We start from the raw sequence: 15,503 nt of genomic DNA on the forward strand, positions 1-15,503 counted from the left end.
GGACAGAGGGCGACTTAAATGCTTAAACAGCAGAGTCACACGCTCCGAAAACCCAAGGTCAGTGTGTTTAGTTGGGAGCTTATATCTGTAGTACTTTCTAATCTAGGACTTTAATCGAAATCCACATCATTATTTCTGAAAAGGTATGTCTTACTTCTGTTTTTAAGTGTTTTTACTTTTCAAAAATTAGAAAAATTGACCAATTATTTAAGAGATTTCACCTTTTACTGAGTTTTCATGTCAGTACAGAGCGTTTTAAGTTTGTTTTATGGTTTTCAAGTAAATGTTTTTAGCTTCGACAACAGCAAACAGTAGAGTCTCTGGTGCTATTTTAGTCCTGTCAGATCTGCTGACAGGTGGAGAGCATGTGGAGGTCCTACACGGGACAACACATTGTAGTTCAAGCTGTTTATTTTTTCCCTTTCGTGTCTGTTCTAGAAATATTTATTCAGGACGAAGCTTATCAAAACTGACCTAATTACCAGCAAATTAAAAAAAAATACAACAAATAGGAAGTCAGAACATTTCCACCATACGAAACTCAAACGTGTAACTGAGTCTGACTGAAACTTCATCTCCTTCCTCTCTGCAGATCAGGGATGAAGCTGAGCGTAAATGCCGTCTTGTGTTTGTCACTTTTTTTCCTTTACTTTGATGATTCCTTGGCAACGAGAAAAGGAGGACTTGGAAAAATAACAAATTTGTTTAAAAAACCTTCCAAGAACAAACCTAATCTCAACAGTAAGACTAAAGAAAAACAGTCGACACAGTTCAACCAAGGAGGTTATCCCCAGCAACCAGGTCGCCCAGGAGGGTATCCGCAGCAACCAGGTTACCCGCAGCAACCAGGCTACCCACAGCAACCGGGCTACCCACATCAACCAGGAGGAGGTTATCCCCAGTACCCAGGCAGGCCAGGAGGTTATCCGCAGCAACCAGGTTACCCGCAGCAACCAGGAGGAGGTTATCCCCAGTACCCGGGCAGACCAGGAGGTTATCCGGAGCAACCAGGTTACCCACAGCAACCAGGTTACCCACAGCAACCAGGAGGAGGTTATCCCCAGTACCCGGGCAGACCAGGAGGTTATCCGCAGCAACCAGGTTACCCACAGCAACCAGGTTACCCACAGCAACCAGGAGGAGGTTATCCCCAGTATCCGGGCAGACCAGGAGGCTACCCCAACCAACCAGGCTACCCTCAGTACCCCGGGCACCCAGCAGGAGGCCATTTACCCGGTTATCCAGCTCCAGGTTACCCTTACGGAGGTCATTACATCCACTCCAACCCAAACAATAGAATCCTGAGTCCTCACTATGGTGGAAGCTTTGGATACGGCGCCCACCAAGGTGGAGTTGGGTCTCCTTTTTCTAACTCGCTCCAGTCAATGGGAATCGGTCCATCTGACAAATCCAGAGGATTTGGACGCAGCGCAGTGATGGCGGCAGCTGGTGGCGCTGTGGCCGGAATGGCCCTTGGTTATGGGTTGGGGCAGTTCCCTCGTCCTCATTTCCATTTCCACAGCCCCCAGGAGGAATACTTTTACAACCACTACATGTACAGGAAATATGGCACGAAGTCTGCAGAGGTTAAAGACTACAGCAAAAGTTACAGCGACGGTCCACCGCCTCCCGACTCGTTCGACAAGTTCATGAGCTCCTGCATGAAGAGAACAGACCTTCTGCGTCAGGAACATCCAAAGTCTGACCACAAAGTAGCAGAAACTACGACTAAAACAACCACAGTGGCTGTAAACGCGCCTACCTCCACCCCCGCACTAAAAACTAGCAACAACAGCAACCCAGCAGCTAACAGCATTGATGCTGCAAAGCCGTCACCTGCTTCACCTTCAACCCCCCCCACTGCAAACAGGTCAGAGGTCAGTCCTGCCCCGAAAGCTGCACAGGTCATTCAGAGCGATGATGAGGATGAAGATACAGTCAGCATTGTGGAGATTGGCTACCCAGCACTGATCAAACAGATGAAGGTCAAGAGGTGCACAGAACTTTACATGGTCTACACCGAAAACTTCCAGAAGAAAACCCAGAACCCTGCAGCTGGAAACGGGGCGAAGCCGCTGCAGACGGGCTCATCTGGACTTCTGATTCTGCTCACCAGTGTGGTGCTGTCATTGCTGCACAGCAGCTGTCCAGCACTGCTGCAGTAGAGTTGGTTTGGTGCACAGACGGACGTTTGTGGAGAAAAATAATAAGCTAAATGAAGTCTGTTTTTCCTCTCGAATGATTACTTTCACCAGCTTCTACAAGCTCTTGTTCTGACTTCGAATAAACACAAGTTTGAATGATATAAAATGAGTTCTAGGAATATCAAGTCGTGAAACCAAATTATAAAAGTGAAATATAAAAAGTTAGAAAAAAAATTGAAATCTTTTTTCTCCAACAAACTTTGCAATGAACAGCACTTATAAACTTTAACTGAATAATTCACTGGTCAGTCACTGGTTTTTAATAAATGGACATATGAATTAGAATATTAAATATTTAAATTTGGCAGTAAATGATTGTATAAACTAGAATAAACGTGTCAGGAATGTTCAATGAGTAAAGGATAAAACCTCCACGAAGACTGTAAATAAATGCAACTTCCTGCCTTAGAAAAACAACACAGTTCTTTATAAGATCACAAGTTCATTACATGTAAAATTTTGTTTAATAATAAATGAAAAATGACCTAGAGAGGAAGATTCATTTTGTGCTATGTTGTTTTTTAAACAAAGAGCTTCTTTGGAACTACATTTTTTGTAAAATGTCCCATGACGCTCTATAAATAACTATAACTAAACAAGAGTTGACAAAAAGGAAAAACTTAAATGTATGTCCCAGGAGAAATGTAAAAGCTTAAGCTTTAAAACTTCCAGATATGAGAGAAACTTCCATTCTTCAGAGAGATAAAGCTTTCAAGTTCTGGTGTTATGACAATCATTTGTGTGAAAATCTAACTCAACATCCATATTTTTTTACCCTTCGGATGATTTTACAAAAAAGGACAAAAATAACTTATAGTTGTTTTATTAGTTTGCATTTCTTGCAGTTAGAAAATTACAAAATCAAAAAAAGAAAAAAATCGCAAGATTTTTGTAAAGAAAGTACATTTAAAAGTCTGATGTGATAAATAAAAACACCAATAAATAAAAGTTTAAATTATCTTTATATGCACGAGAACCATTAAAATATGTAAATACTAAGACATTATCTATCTATCTATGAAAGGAAATTAATTAAGCATAAATGTGTTGGTAACTGTGCGGAGATATTCGTAACAAGGTTCATTATTTTGTTCTGTCGTTACTTTATTTTGAAAAACTTTTAGCTCTTTTTTTACTTTTTACTTTCACCAACTTTCTTTTTTTTCACTGCAATTTTTCACAATTCCTTGGTGCATTTCTCACAACAGTATTACAGTAATATGCAGTTTGGCTGCAGTGTCAAAAGGGAACCTTTTCCACCATTTTCCTGCACCCTTTGACCAGCCTGAGCCATTGTGAGCCCGTCATTTACCACACGACCCACCAGTGTTGCCCTGATTTCATCAGCTATCTCTGCATGTCTTTGACTGCTGCTTCAATCCTCACTCGTCTTCCATGAGGCTGATAGCAGTTTTGTAGATGCCAATCCTGTCTCCTGGTTTATACATAAAGTGGAACTTAATGTAATTCGACTAAAAGAGAGGCTCATCATTGGTTTCAACTAATAGTTCAAACAGCTCTTTTCATTAGTGTATAATGAGGTTCACCTGAGAAAACATATTTATTTTCATGGAAATGTTTCTAAAATAGATGTACAAACTGACAACAATTTTGTGTGCAATGACAGAAAATGACAATAAAGATTATTAGTTGTATAATCATATTCAACCTTTACAAATATAGTTAAATTTTGATAGACGTGATAAAAGCAAGGAAATATTGATTAAAACGCAGGTAAAAGTGATAATTTTGTAGCAAAAAAAAGCATATGCCATTTGATGAAATGAGCATGAAACGGCCACTAGGTTGCGCCCAAATGACTAAATGTTGTAGAGATTGCACTAACTGTTGTAAAAAGTTAACTTCTGTTGTGAGAAATCACCAAGTTGACTGAGAAAAAACTGTAAATACAATCCCCTCTGTGAGAAATAAGAATACAAAACAAAACAATGGTTGGAAAACAGCTGACGAATACAAGTAGTAAGTAGCTTTTGTAATTTTCTTGACAGCAAACACACAAACAAGCTTCCTATTGGTGCTGGCTTTATATCCTGTTTGTTACGAGAACTGAATGGAAAAAAATGTTGTGTACAAAATAAAAATGTACCAAATCTGTTGATTTTTATTGTGTATTTGCCCTGTAAATGTAAAGCTAAAACTGATTGCTGAATTGTTTATCAATGTTTCAATTACCAGGAAGTATGCGAAACGCTACATTTGCTAGATGGAAAGTTCTTAAAAGCCTCCATTTACAGAACTTTTTTAACCTGTTTAATCATTGTTTGAAAAAACCACAACCGTCCTAGAAAGGAGCTGAGAGCTTTAATGCCACATAAGTGGCTTAGAGGTCCACTTTGTCTCCATCATAACAGCCATTTTTCAACATTTATTATTATAATTTAATAAAATGCTACTTTGGGGTTTTAACCTACAGTAAATAACTTTTGCAATTAGATCATAATGTGAAATTATTTCAATATAATATATTATACAACATAAAAAGTTAGATTTATATTATTCATATATTTTTAATTAAACTTTTGAGGAGAAAAAAATAGACTGCTTAATTTAAAAGGAGGTATTTTTTAAAGTAGACTTTTATGAAAGTAATGGTCAATTTGTGGGCTCAAGCAGGAAGAAAACATTCGACTGTGACGTCACTTAAAGATGCTGCAGTCCGGTTAGGCCCCGCCTCCTTCTCATTGCTCGTCCTCGAGCCGTGAAGATTAATAAGAAGCTGTTGTTTCTGGACGATGCTCAGAGAAAGCGGGCTGTTTTAAATAAACCTTTACGGATTCAAAATTAAGAAGTTTATTTAAAAAAGGAGGGAAAGCAGGCTGCCGTTATTCAAGGTAAAACTTTATTTAAAGTCGTTTAATTTAACAAATGTGTTTACGAGTCAGGATGCGCACTAACGACATTGTTATTATTAAAAGTTGAAATAAATAAAAGTATAACAAAAATACTGAAAAATGTTTGTAAGGATGATGGTTTTATCGGTTAGTTCTTCTGAATGCTTGAAGATCTCGTAATGATGAGCGACCACACCTTTAATGTTGGCGCTGTATTTCCTTGTTTGTTTGTTTTATGCCAACATGCACTTTTAATAAAGAAGATTAGCATTTTATTTATTTTATGTTTTCTTAAAGAAATAAACAAATAAACGCAACATTTAAACGGAAGTGATGGACTATCTCCTGCTGTATTGTAACATGCACTCACTCCACAAACAAAGCAGGATATTACATATAATTAATCAACCGATTGAATTAATAATGATAATAATGAATCGGCATGAATCATTTTACTCGCTGAGTGAGAACATAAAAAAATAATCTATTGTCTATAAGTGTTTGTTCCTTCAGATGTTTCTTAAAATGACTTAATGTGGTTGACCACATTTACAGTTGTGGTTGAGCATTCATATCAGTGGAAATGATTTAATAAGTAAGAAGAATAAATAATTGTCTGTTAAATGTGGATGAGCAGGCTCCACTACTTGAATGTATCAGTTTGACAAGTGTTCAAATCTCCATAAATTCAAGAAAATACATAAAGAAACTTTTGTTTCACAATATTGAGAATAGAGAACTCTACGTTTAGTAGGTGTTCATACAAATATTATCAGGTTGTGTGAAGTTGGACATTATAAACTATAAATGTTTTCTGATAATAACCAATGAGTAGGATATTTTTGTTAACCAATGTATTATGTTACTGAAATTGTGTGTTTTCTGATGGTAATCAATAAGCTACCAACTTTATTTGATCAGCAATGTTTAGCGTCTCTTATGAGCAATTACACTGTCAAGAAGATGGGATCATTTTTGTTAACTTTTTAGCTATTTATTAATTAAAGGGCCTACACAATGCTATTCTTAAGCCTTTCAGAGTAAACCATATACATTATAATACATTATCTTTGGCACCCTAAAGGATGGGTTATTGATAAAAAAAAAATGTATTGTTTACATGAGCTTTTTCCCTACCTTAAAGTAAGACGACTCAATCTCCAAGGCACCATCTTCTCCTCCTCCTTGTTAATGCTGTCTTTTCCAGTCTCTGTAGCGTGTCTGCGTTTCCCCCAGGAAAACAAATAACAGATGGATGTGCATATTGTGTCCATATAATAAAAGCGTTTTGCAGATCACCATTAGCTCCGCTAAGAAAGTTAAATCAGCTAAATCAGTGTCACGCAAGAAGGGGTCAAACACAAAAACGAGGGCATCAGAGAGTGGTCAGAGTCCAGGGTGCAAACAATCAGTCAAAGATGAAGCGGGTTAGATAAATCAAAAGATTGGATGTGGCACCTACAAAAACTGCTGGGAGTGATTGCAGATGGAAAACAGCTGTGGGGCTTTAACAACAGGGGCTTATGGGAAATGTAGTGTGGATACCCAGGAAGGGATAGTACTCAGATGATGGATCCCACTGATGGCCAGATGGGGAAACAGAGGACCGATTCAGATCACTTGAAGGGGTAACACAATATCAGGGTAACTGATTCCCCCCACAGCCGAAATTTGATAATCCAGTCAGAGGGGTGGGGCTGTGGAACGGGAGTCTCGGTGACTGTTATCATTACTAGAGCTGCAGATCATACCGTGGAACTTCTGAAATGACGTGGGACTTAAAAGGTTTAACCAATCGCAAAATTCAACTGTAATACCTCGTTTCAACCTGTAGGAGACAGTACACAGGTGGCTTAGAGAATTATTTAAAAAATCATACAAGTTTATTTTAATGTTTCAAAAATGTATTAGGGATCAATAGTCAGCACTTTTAAAGCTCCATTTATAGAGGTAAAGAGTAAAAAAAAAAGTTGATTCAGTGTTTGTTTATACCCTTTAATGTATTACTTCATATCTGAAATAGGTTTGGTGTATCTGTGTTTGGTAAATTTTTATTGTGGTATTTAATTATTATTAAGGCTTGAAATAAATCAATAATTCAAATCAAATCAATAAATTAAAATGTAATGCATATAAGAATTATTAGTTGGAATGGAAGTTTTAAAATTGCCTCTTGAACCATTTTTGGGTTTTGATTGATCACTCTCTGCTCTCTGGACTCTCCAGTTTCCTCCCACAGTCCAGAAACATGCTTCTATAGGTTAATTGGTTGTTCTAATTGTCCCTCTGTGTGATTGTGAGAGTGTGGCTGTAAGTCTCCCTGTGACCCTGTGACGCACTAGTGAACCATCCAGGGTATTTGCCCCCCACACCGTGGCTTGGATAGGCTCCAGCAACCCCATGACCTGAAATGGAATAATTGGGTCAGGAAAATGGACTGATGATTGATAAAGCCACCATTGAAACAGCAGCAACATAGCAACAAAAAGCATCTGTCATATTTTATTTAAGAGAGCAAAGTGGCTGCTATTACCTCTTAAGTCTTTACTCAGGCTACAAAACATTTATTCAGAACTTGTAGCAACAAAAGAATTCAATTAAAAACCCATTCCAATGAAAAATCTTGTTTTCTGTGTTTTTAACGTGTTCTTGTAGATTTTTTCCTATTATGCAGGACATACATAAAATAATGTAAGATTTAAATTGTATTTCTAAGTGTTCAAATTCTGACGGATCGGGAGCAGATAAAAACCCGTGGTTTGAAAAAGTTCAGGCTTGCAACGCAGCAACTGCCATTTTTTTATGGAAATAAAAAGAAATAAAGAAATTGAAAACCAAATTTGAATTGAATAGAAAAAAAGGTTGACAAAATGATATATTCTATGTCAAACTTATATTTTCCCCATGGTGTTGTGAAGATTTATTTCTCCACAAGAGTCATGTGATTGACAGAAGCATTGTGTTACCTTACCTGTTTTGTCACCTTTTCTGACTTCATTAACGGCGCTTCAGGTCATGTGACTGACGAACTGGTGGTTGATTATTGACTGTATACGAGAACTGACTTGATAAATGAGACTGGGGTAAAGAGAGAAGAGGGCTCCTGTCAAGTCGTGCACTTCAGAGAGTGTAAGAAGGACCTTAAGAGAGAAAGGATAAAAAAAAACACCTCTATCTCTGCATTTATCAGTTCTTGTTTGGATTTACTTTCGGTTTGGACTGAAGATTCCTTCATTTATTATGGTTTCATTGGGGGTGCAAATACAGCTGTAGGGGAGACAACTGGAACTAAGTGGAACTTTAAAGAGAACAAATTAGTTTGGGTAAGACTCTATGTACTTTTTCTGTGTGTGTTGGTTTGTTTTTCTTTTGTTACACCAAAGAACTGTAATAACAAAGAGTCTTGGAGTCAAATCTACAGAGCCTATGATCTGACATGGGTAAAAAAAATATTATTTAGTTCCCACTAAATAATAATTTGTTTACTCTGTGGGAACAGATTATCCTTTTGTGGGAACTAATCATTATTTCGAGGGAACAAATTAGAATTTTTTTTCCCGTATCAGGTCAGGGGCTCCATACAAATCTGTGGTGTAAACATATACATTTAAATAATCTAGGTACCCTTAAAAACATAGTTACTAACAACAGTTTTAGACATTGAACATCCTAAAATGAAGTAAAAAGAAAAAAATCCTGATTCCGATGTACTATCAGCAGTATGGTTTTAATGTTTACTAGACAAATATATTTTAAACATGTTGTTTTAAGCTCAGAGGCATTGTATGAATGTGACTATTATGATAAAACGTTCTTACCTTTATAATGTGTAACCACAAAAAAGTTTCAGCTTTTGGTTTCTCATAGAGCAAAACCATTTTTCCCTCAGGAATATAAGCAATATGTGGGCACTTCTGTACTTTGGTGATGGTGTGGTAATAAGTTATATAAGGATTAAGAAACTTTAAATGTAAAGGACTTAAAAAAATATACATTTCAAGAAGCATCTTAGCAAAAACTTTCAGTGTCAATCTTAATATTTTTAAAGTTCTCTTTGTTGTTTCCTTTTCACATATTTCACATAATGTAATGGATTGTATAGCCATCAGGCTTTAATGCTTGTGTTTGATGCTTTTAGTGGTTCCTAAATTATCTTCATATTTCAGAGAGTGGATGCTGATAATGTGGAAATTTGCTTCCAAACTTTGGAAAATCAAATAACACTTGATAATCCTCTTATCTCTTGAATGTATATACCGGTATTCTTGCACCGTTAAACAGCTCCATAAATATTTAATTGATTCTGTTAGGAGAAAATTTAAGAAATTTTAGATTAAAATAAAAATTCAAACAATGGAGGCAACAGAAAAAAAAATAATAAATCAAATTACTGACTTATAAAAGCATACTCTGTTAAAATGTTGTTTTTAGCATGTTCTTGAGGCATTTTTCTGAAGACGACAGACATTTATTTAGAAAGTTAAGATTAAAGTAGCATTTCTGAGTATTTTTTTATTCATATCGTTGTGAATAAGGAGCATATGAAAAAAATGCATTCGGAATAAGGGCATATTTGTGATGTAGAAAATACACTGGGCCTCCACTTGTAGACGCTAGATCCATGAACGTCTTCGTTTTCCTCATCTGACCTGGAATTTAGATCAAATCTGTACGGCTGGATATCTCCGATGCGTAAACATAAAGCTCTCAGCAATGGCGAGTGGAAAAGGGGGTGGGGTTATTCCTCTCTAATGGTCCCACCCACAACTCAGAGGTAAATTTCTGAGGAACCATTTGAAACTTTGTCCAAGAAAACAACAGTTTTTGTTTTTTTTCATAGTTAAAAGACCTCCTGGAACACTTTTTCAAAATAAACTGAAAGATGATTGGAGAGGAACTTTAGGCTTAAATGTGTCAAACTTCTATTGTAGACAATTCATCAAAATTAAACTCGGTAAACAAACTACATTTATGCTCCTTTTACCTGCTTAAACAGAAAGAATAAGCTAGAAAATCAGATTAAACAACGAAAGGGAAATAACTGATGTTTTGACATTTACTACCACGTAAAAATCATACTTTTATTCTTGCTTACATTAAATAATGTTTTGTAAAATTGTGCTGCACAAAATTGACCTATATTCTCTTCAAATACAGGGTGAAGATGAAGCTGACTTCATCCTATATTCTATGTCTGTCCGTTCTTCTACTTTACGCCCAGTTTTCAGACTCCAAGAGAGGAGGAGGTGGAGGAGGATTCAAAATTTCAAGTAAATCCCACCATAGTAAAAGCAATACGGGCTACAAAAAAAAGGACACCCGCCCTCAGGAAAAATATCCAAAACAGCCTGTTTATAACAACAATCCCCCACAATTTGGGGGAGGCGGTTACCCCAGACAACAGTATCCAGGAGGAAGGTTTGGGGGCAGTTATGGGAGTTACCCAAGCATACAAATTAATCCAAAAAACAAAATCCTGAGCCCTCACTACACTGGTAGCTTTGGCTATGGCGGGTACATGACCCAAGGAAGTTCTCCTTTTTACAATCAAGTAAGGGGGATGAGCCCGGATGCCAGATCCAGAGGATTTGGGCGCAAAGCGGCGATGGCAGCAGCTGGGGGGACCATGGCGGGAATGGCGTTGGGCTACGGCTTAGGACGATTTCCCCCTCCCCATTTCCAGGTCCGCAACCGACAGGAGGAGTATCACTACAACCACTACATGCACAGGAAATCCAAAGAGCGGTCCTCTGACTCCAAACACAATGATAAAGATCATTTCAGGACCCCACAGCAGGACTACAGCAGATACATGGACTCGTGCATGAAGAGGAACGACCTGTTTCCAGCAGAGAAGCCAAAACCAGCAGTGACTAACCAAACTGCAGTCAAGATGACCAACAGGAGCGCAGTAGAATCATCTTCTTCCCCCGGGTCTCCGCCCCCTTTAAATCCACAAGCCAATTTAGCCCCCAAATCTGTACAGCCAATCAACAGTGCAGAAGAGGATGCTGATACAGTCAGCATCATGGAGATCGGATACCCAGCTCTGATCCAACAAGTGAAGGCCAGAAGATGCTTAGAGATGTACATGTCTCTGGAGTCTGCAGGAGGATCCACAGCGCTGGGTACGCGCGTTCAGGCCGTCTCAGCCGTGCTCCTGGCCATGATGCTGGCAGCTGTTAACAGCAAAGCTCTGAAGCTGCTTCCCTGAGGCCTGCACTCACAGGATGTTAAAGATTTTTACTGCCGTTTGAGGTTAATCATTATGAAGGGAGTCATCACTCACTGCCACGTTTCTGTTTACAGTTGGAAAGATTTTCCATCAGTTTTCAGTAAACAGTAACGTTGATGGAGGTCCCCCATGACCAAGTAGAGCCACCTTTGTTGTGTAAGGCAAAGATGTTCCTTAAAAGAGGAACAAAACATTTGAGTTCCACAAAAAGACTAAGTTCTTTATGAAAATGATAAGATTTTCAGTTGATTTTGGTGTCAAGGTGATCCTAGATGCTACTTTATTGACATCTTTAATCACATTTCATGAATTCTTATTAATTTGTTCAATACATTATTTGTATTTGTTTTATTTTTGCTACTTAAAGCAGTTTCTATCCTTGTATTTTAATTTATTTGCCAATTGTTTGCAAAGATAGAAAGCAAGAAAGTTAAATGGATGTTAAAACAAAATCTGTCCAGCATTAATCTCCAGAAACAAAATCGACATAGTTTTCCTCTTTTAGAAAATTAAATTATTTTTTAGAATCTATTCTGGCACTGTGACTATGAATGAAAAAATAGAGAAAAAAGTTGTAAAATTATTAGTAAAAAGTCTAAATTAGCTATGAATGTATGCCTTGGAAAAGTTGTAATTTTAAAAGGGAAAAAGTCGTGTTTTTTCAAAAACGAAATGTCACATTTAGCTTAAAATGTGTCAAAGACAATCAAGCATTAGGCTACTTGTTAAATATCTGTTTTATATAATTAAAAAAATAGAGGAATCTGCTCTTTTTGTAAATGTAAAACTTAATTTAAAATAAAATTTAAGTTAAATAAATAAAATTATGTTATATTTGGACATTTTCTCATAGTTTTATTTATCCATTTAATGGTGGCCTTAATACTGGATTGATTACTTTTATTTCAAGCATAGATGGTGAAAAATACAGGACAAAACACACAAATATTTCAAACTCATTACAGAAATAACGAAATGCATTGATTAGAAAATAGAAAACAAGCAAACAAAAACAAAACATGTCACGTTTGATTCATTAAATTCCATAATTATTAACTAAAGTCAAGTAGAGTTTGATTGATTGATTCATCATAAAAAACACAAAAAGTAACATAAAAGGGAAAACATATCTCTGGTTTTTGGGAAAAACCAATAAATATGACCAGAAAAAAGTCATTTGTATTATTTGTGTCTTCCAGAAGACATAACAGTGGTGACAGAAAAGCTAACTGGAAGAGTTATAAACAAAACGTTTTATGATTTAACCTTCACGTGACAAAGAAATATAAATTGAGGTTATAAAAAAGCTGTTACTGTGAATTATTTTTACTTTTGTTTGTTTATTTTTTGTCTCAGTTTGCAGTGGCCGAAGCAACTTCTGGGAGTTGAAAAGCAACATGTTTTATTCTGAAAAGTAGCATGGAAAAGTGGCTCATTAGGCAAAATGGAACTTTTATTCTGACAATCATTAATTAATCTACACTTGTTTTTCATGTTCTGTGATTTCTGACAGTGTAAACGTTCAACCCAGCTGGATTTTTGCCATACAGGAACATCGAGAACCAAACAGTTTACTCTTTGTCATAGTTAATGTAAGCATGCTGCTGTTCTAATGCCTGTTGGGTCATGGAGACTGTAGATCTTTCTCAGCCAAAATAGCTTTTCAATGGTGTGATTGCAGTAAAATGTCAACTTTATCTATTCCTTGTTGAGCTATTCGTCATAATGTACTCAAAGCTAGCCTGCATGTGCTACATGTCACTGTTAGTGTCTGAAGTTTTACAGATATTAAAGCTAATTACGGTAATGTCCAAAGTCTGGAGTTTTTATTGGAAATGCACATCTTAATAATTTAAAGAAATAAAATATTATTTTCAAAAATGGTTAAATAACAAAATTCTAAAACAGTTAATCTAATATCTATCATGTTCTTCTCAACAATTATAATAAAAAAGTAGTCACATTTGATTCACAAATATACGGAAAGAATAGATTGAATGCTTAAGCATTCAATTAGCCAAAAAAGCTAGCACATGCTAGCTTAAGCATTGTAATGCTTAAGCATTCACAGTTAAATGTAAACTTCAGTTTACTCTAAAAACATTACCAGTAAAAAAAAAAAAAGTGAGGGCTGTCTATGTTTTCTTCAACTTACATGTTTGAAGCATAAACTTGAGGGTGTTACTGAAAATAGATTCAGTTGACATCCTTTACAGAGAAAGGAAACAATCAATGGAGGATATTAACCCTTTAACACCTGAGGTGTGGTTGGTGATGCTTAAACACACCATTTTTTAACATAGTGTAATTTTTAAACCATTAACACGATCAACTTTAATAAGAAAAATTAATTCAAGCCAGAAAAAAATAAATGAAAAACTACTATAAATGATAAACTGGTGTGCAATAAAGCAGGAGAAAATACCATTTTAAATAATTTTAAAAAGAAAAGATTGAAGCACATTTAATACCAAAATGAATAAATGTAAATGTTTGAAAAAGGCTTCATATCAATGTGGCGATAAAAAGGGAAACCCGTATACCCCAGTCAGTCTGTTTATCGACTGTTTATGATATAAATAAATCGCGTCTTGTTTTACTAGATGACAAGCAGCCAGGCTTGTCAAAGAAAGTCCACCGCCAAAAAAACTTCAGTCAAATGTCACATTTTAATCCAGAAAATAACATTCACAGTTTTATTTACGAGTTTTTTTTTATTTCAACAGCACATACAGAAGCATTTATTTTATATAAAAACCTACAAAATTGCATGAAATGGTAAACCTGTCTGCATGTGAGCAATGTGTAAACATAGGCTAAAAAAAACCCCACAAAATTGACAACAAATAGTTTTAAACTAATATTTTTGATCCTAAGAGGAGTTTTTGAGGTAGACTCTCTTCTATAAGTCAGGTGTGAGCTGTCCTCACACTTCATCTAAAGAAAGAAAGAAAGAAAGTGCTTTTAAACATTTTAAAATGAATAGCTTTTTTTGTCGAGAAGCAACAAATCCTATGAAGTATAAAAAAGTGGCCACAATAAGAGAAAACAAGCTTATGAAACCAGAGGATCTAATAGTTTCTCTGCTACACACAGATGGGATCAAGTCTTTTAGCTGTCTCGTGACCTTAAGGTCATCGTCTTTGGTTGGTTATTTTGAAGCAGTGGAGGAAATCGGCTCATCAAACGACTGCCACCCAGTGGCCCATGAGCAGAGACAGCAGAGAGCCGATGACAACGATGATGCTGTTGTAGATGGGGCTGCTGGAGGATCCAGAGTAGTAGTCAAAGTCTCCAGAACCCTCGGGCTCATAGCCCGGTCTTGGGCCATAACCGCCTCCATATCGTGGGTATCCATACCCACCGCCGTATCCCCCATACCCCCCGTAGCCTCCGTATCCTCCGTACCCATACCCATACCCCGGACGGCTGAGGGCGGACCCCAGCATGGCTCCTCCCACTGCTCCAGCAGCTGCGGCCCCTGCTATCTTCCCTGCACTGGGGCCGCTGCTTTGAGGGGGCCTATAGGCCTGGCCGCCCCACCCACGGTTGTAGCCTCCTCCTCCTCCAATTCCACGGTTGTAGCCACCTCCTCCTCCGCGGCTGAAGCCACCACCTCCACGGCCACCACCTCCGCGGCGGGCCTCAGAGCTGGGCAACAGCGTGGCGAGGAGAAGCCCACAGAGGGCCACAGTGACTGGAAGTTTCCAGAACATGACCTGAGATCACAACAAACACAAGAAACAACTCAGGTTAATATTTTATACTCCATAAAGTTGAAGACCTAAAACTTCAGCTTGATTCTCATTTTAAAAATGTTAATATTTATTTATGAATTAATGCAAAAATATAGTGTGTCGTTTGTGAATCTGCAGAGTAAAATTTTAACATCAATAGTTTTTATATTTAGCATGTTTTAGCAGAAAAAAACTAGTCTAGTTTTTGAAATGAACATTTTTTTTAATTAATGTATTTATAAATGTTAAATTTGCTAACTAAATATTTAGTTAGCAAGCTAATTATTACATACATGTATTTAGTGTACAAACTAAATATTTAATGAAAAACTAAATATATAGTTTCAAACTAAACATTCAATTTTTTAGTAAATATTTAGTTTTTTTGACTAAATATTTAGATACAAGCTAAATATTTAGTTTTTAACTAAATATTTAGTTTTTTTTTTTTTACTAAAAATTTAGTTCTTAATTA

General features: G+C 36.7%; 3 protein-coding genes across 4 annotated transcripts in view; 2 read left to right on the top strand and 1 right to left on the bottom strand.

Annotated features, from left to right (window-relative positions):
• Nucleotides 1–4,319, top strand: LOC112148308 (AT-rich interactive domain-containing protein 1B). Its single transcript, XM_024275312.2, has 2 exons — nucleotides 1–57; nucleotides 593–4,319. Exon 2 carries the CDS (start codon nucleotides 600–602, stop codon nucleotides 2,163–2,165), a length of 1,566 nt encoding a protein of 521 aa, XP_024131080.1. The 5' UTR covers nucleotides 1–57; nucleotides 593–599; the 3' UTR covers nucleotides 2,166–4,319.
• Nucleotides 4,320–4,924: 605 nt separating this feature from the next.
• On the top strand, nucleotides 4,925–13,641 carry prnpb (prion protein b). Of its 2 annotated transcripts, none has more exons than XM_024275316.2 (2): nucleotides 4,925–5,056; nucleotides 10,214–13,641. In XM_024275316.2, exon 2 carries the CDS (start codon nucleotides 10,221–10,223, stop codon nucleotides 11,268–11,270), a length of 1,050 nt encoding a protein of 349 aa, XP_024131084.1. In that variant the 5' UTR covers nucleotides 4,925–5,056; nucleotides 10,214–10,220; the 3' UTR covers nucleotides 11,271–13,641. The 2 variants fall into 2 exon arrangements, with proteins under 2 accessions (XP_024131084.1, XP_024131085.1); XM_024275317.2 differs by lacking the exon at nucleotides 4,925–5,056 and adding an exon at nucleotides 7,674–8,379.
• Nucleotides 13,642–13,805: 164 nt separating this feature from the next.
• Nucleotides 13,806–15,503, bottom strand: part of sprn2 (shadow of prion protein 2) — a 4,803-nt gene continuing 3,105 nt past the window's right edge. Inside the window, exon 2 of the mRNA XM_024275733.2 lies at nucleotides 13,806–15,010. Coding sequence (XP_024131501.1) covers nucleotides 14,474–15,007 — 534 coding nt within the window. The 5' untranslated portion in view covers nucleotides 15,008–15,010 and the 3' untranslated portion in view covers nucleotides 13,806–14,473. The remainder of the gene's footprint in view (nucleotides 15,011–15,503) is intronic.

This window comes from Oryzias melastigma, linkage group LG9, assembly GCF_002922805.2.
Source record: "Oryzias melastigma strain HK-1 linkage group LG9, ASM292280v2, whole genome shotgun sequence".
Taxonomy (NCBI): Eukaryota; Metazoa; Chordata; class Actinopteri; order Beloniformes; family Adrianichthyidae; genus Oryzias; species Oryzias melastigma.

Coding starts and splice junctions, on each gene's coding strand:
- prnpb (XM_024275316.2), top strand. CDS start 10,221: ATGAAGCTGACTTCATCCTATATTCTATGTCTGTCCGTTCTTCTACTT.
- LOC112148308 (XM_024275312.2), top strand. CDS start 600: ATGAAGCTGAGCGTAAATGCCGTCTTGTGTTTGTCACTTTTTTTCCTT.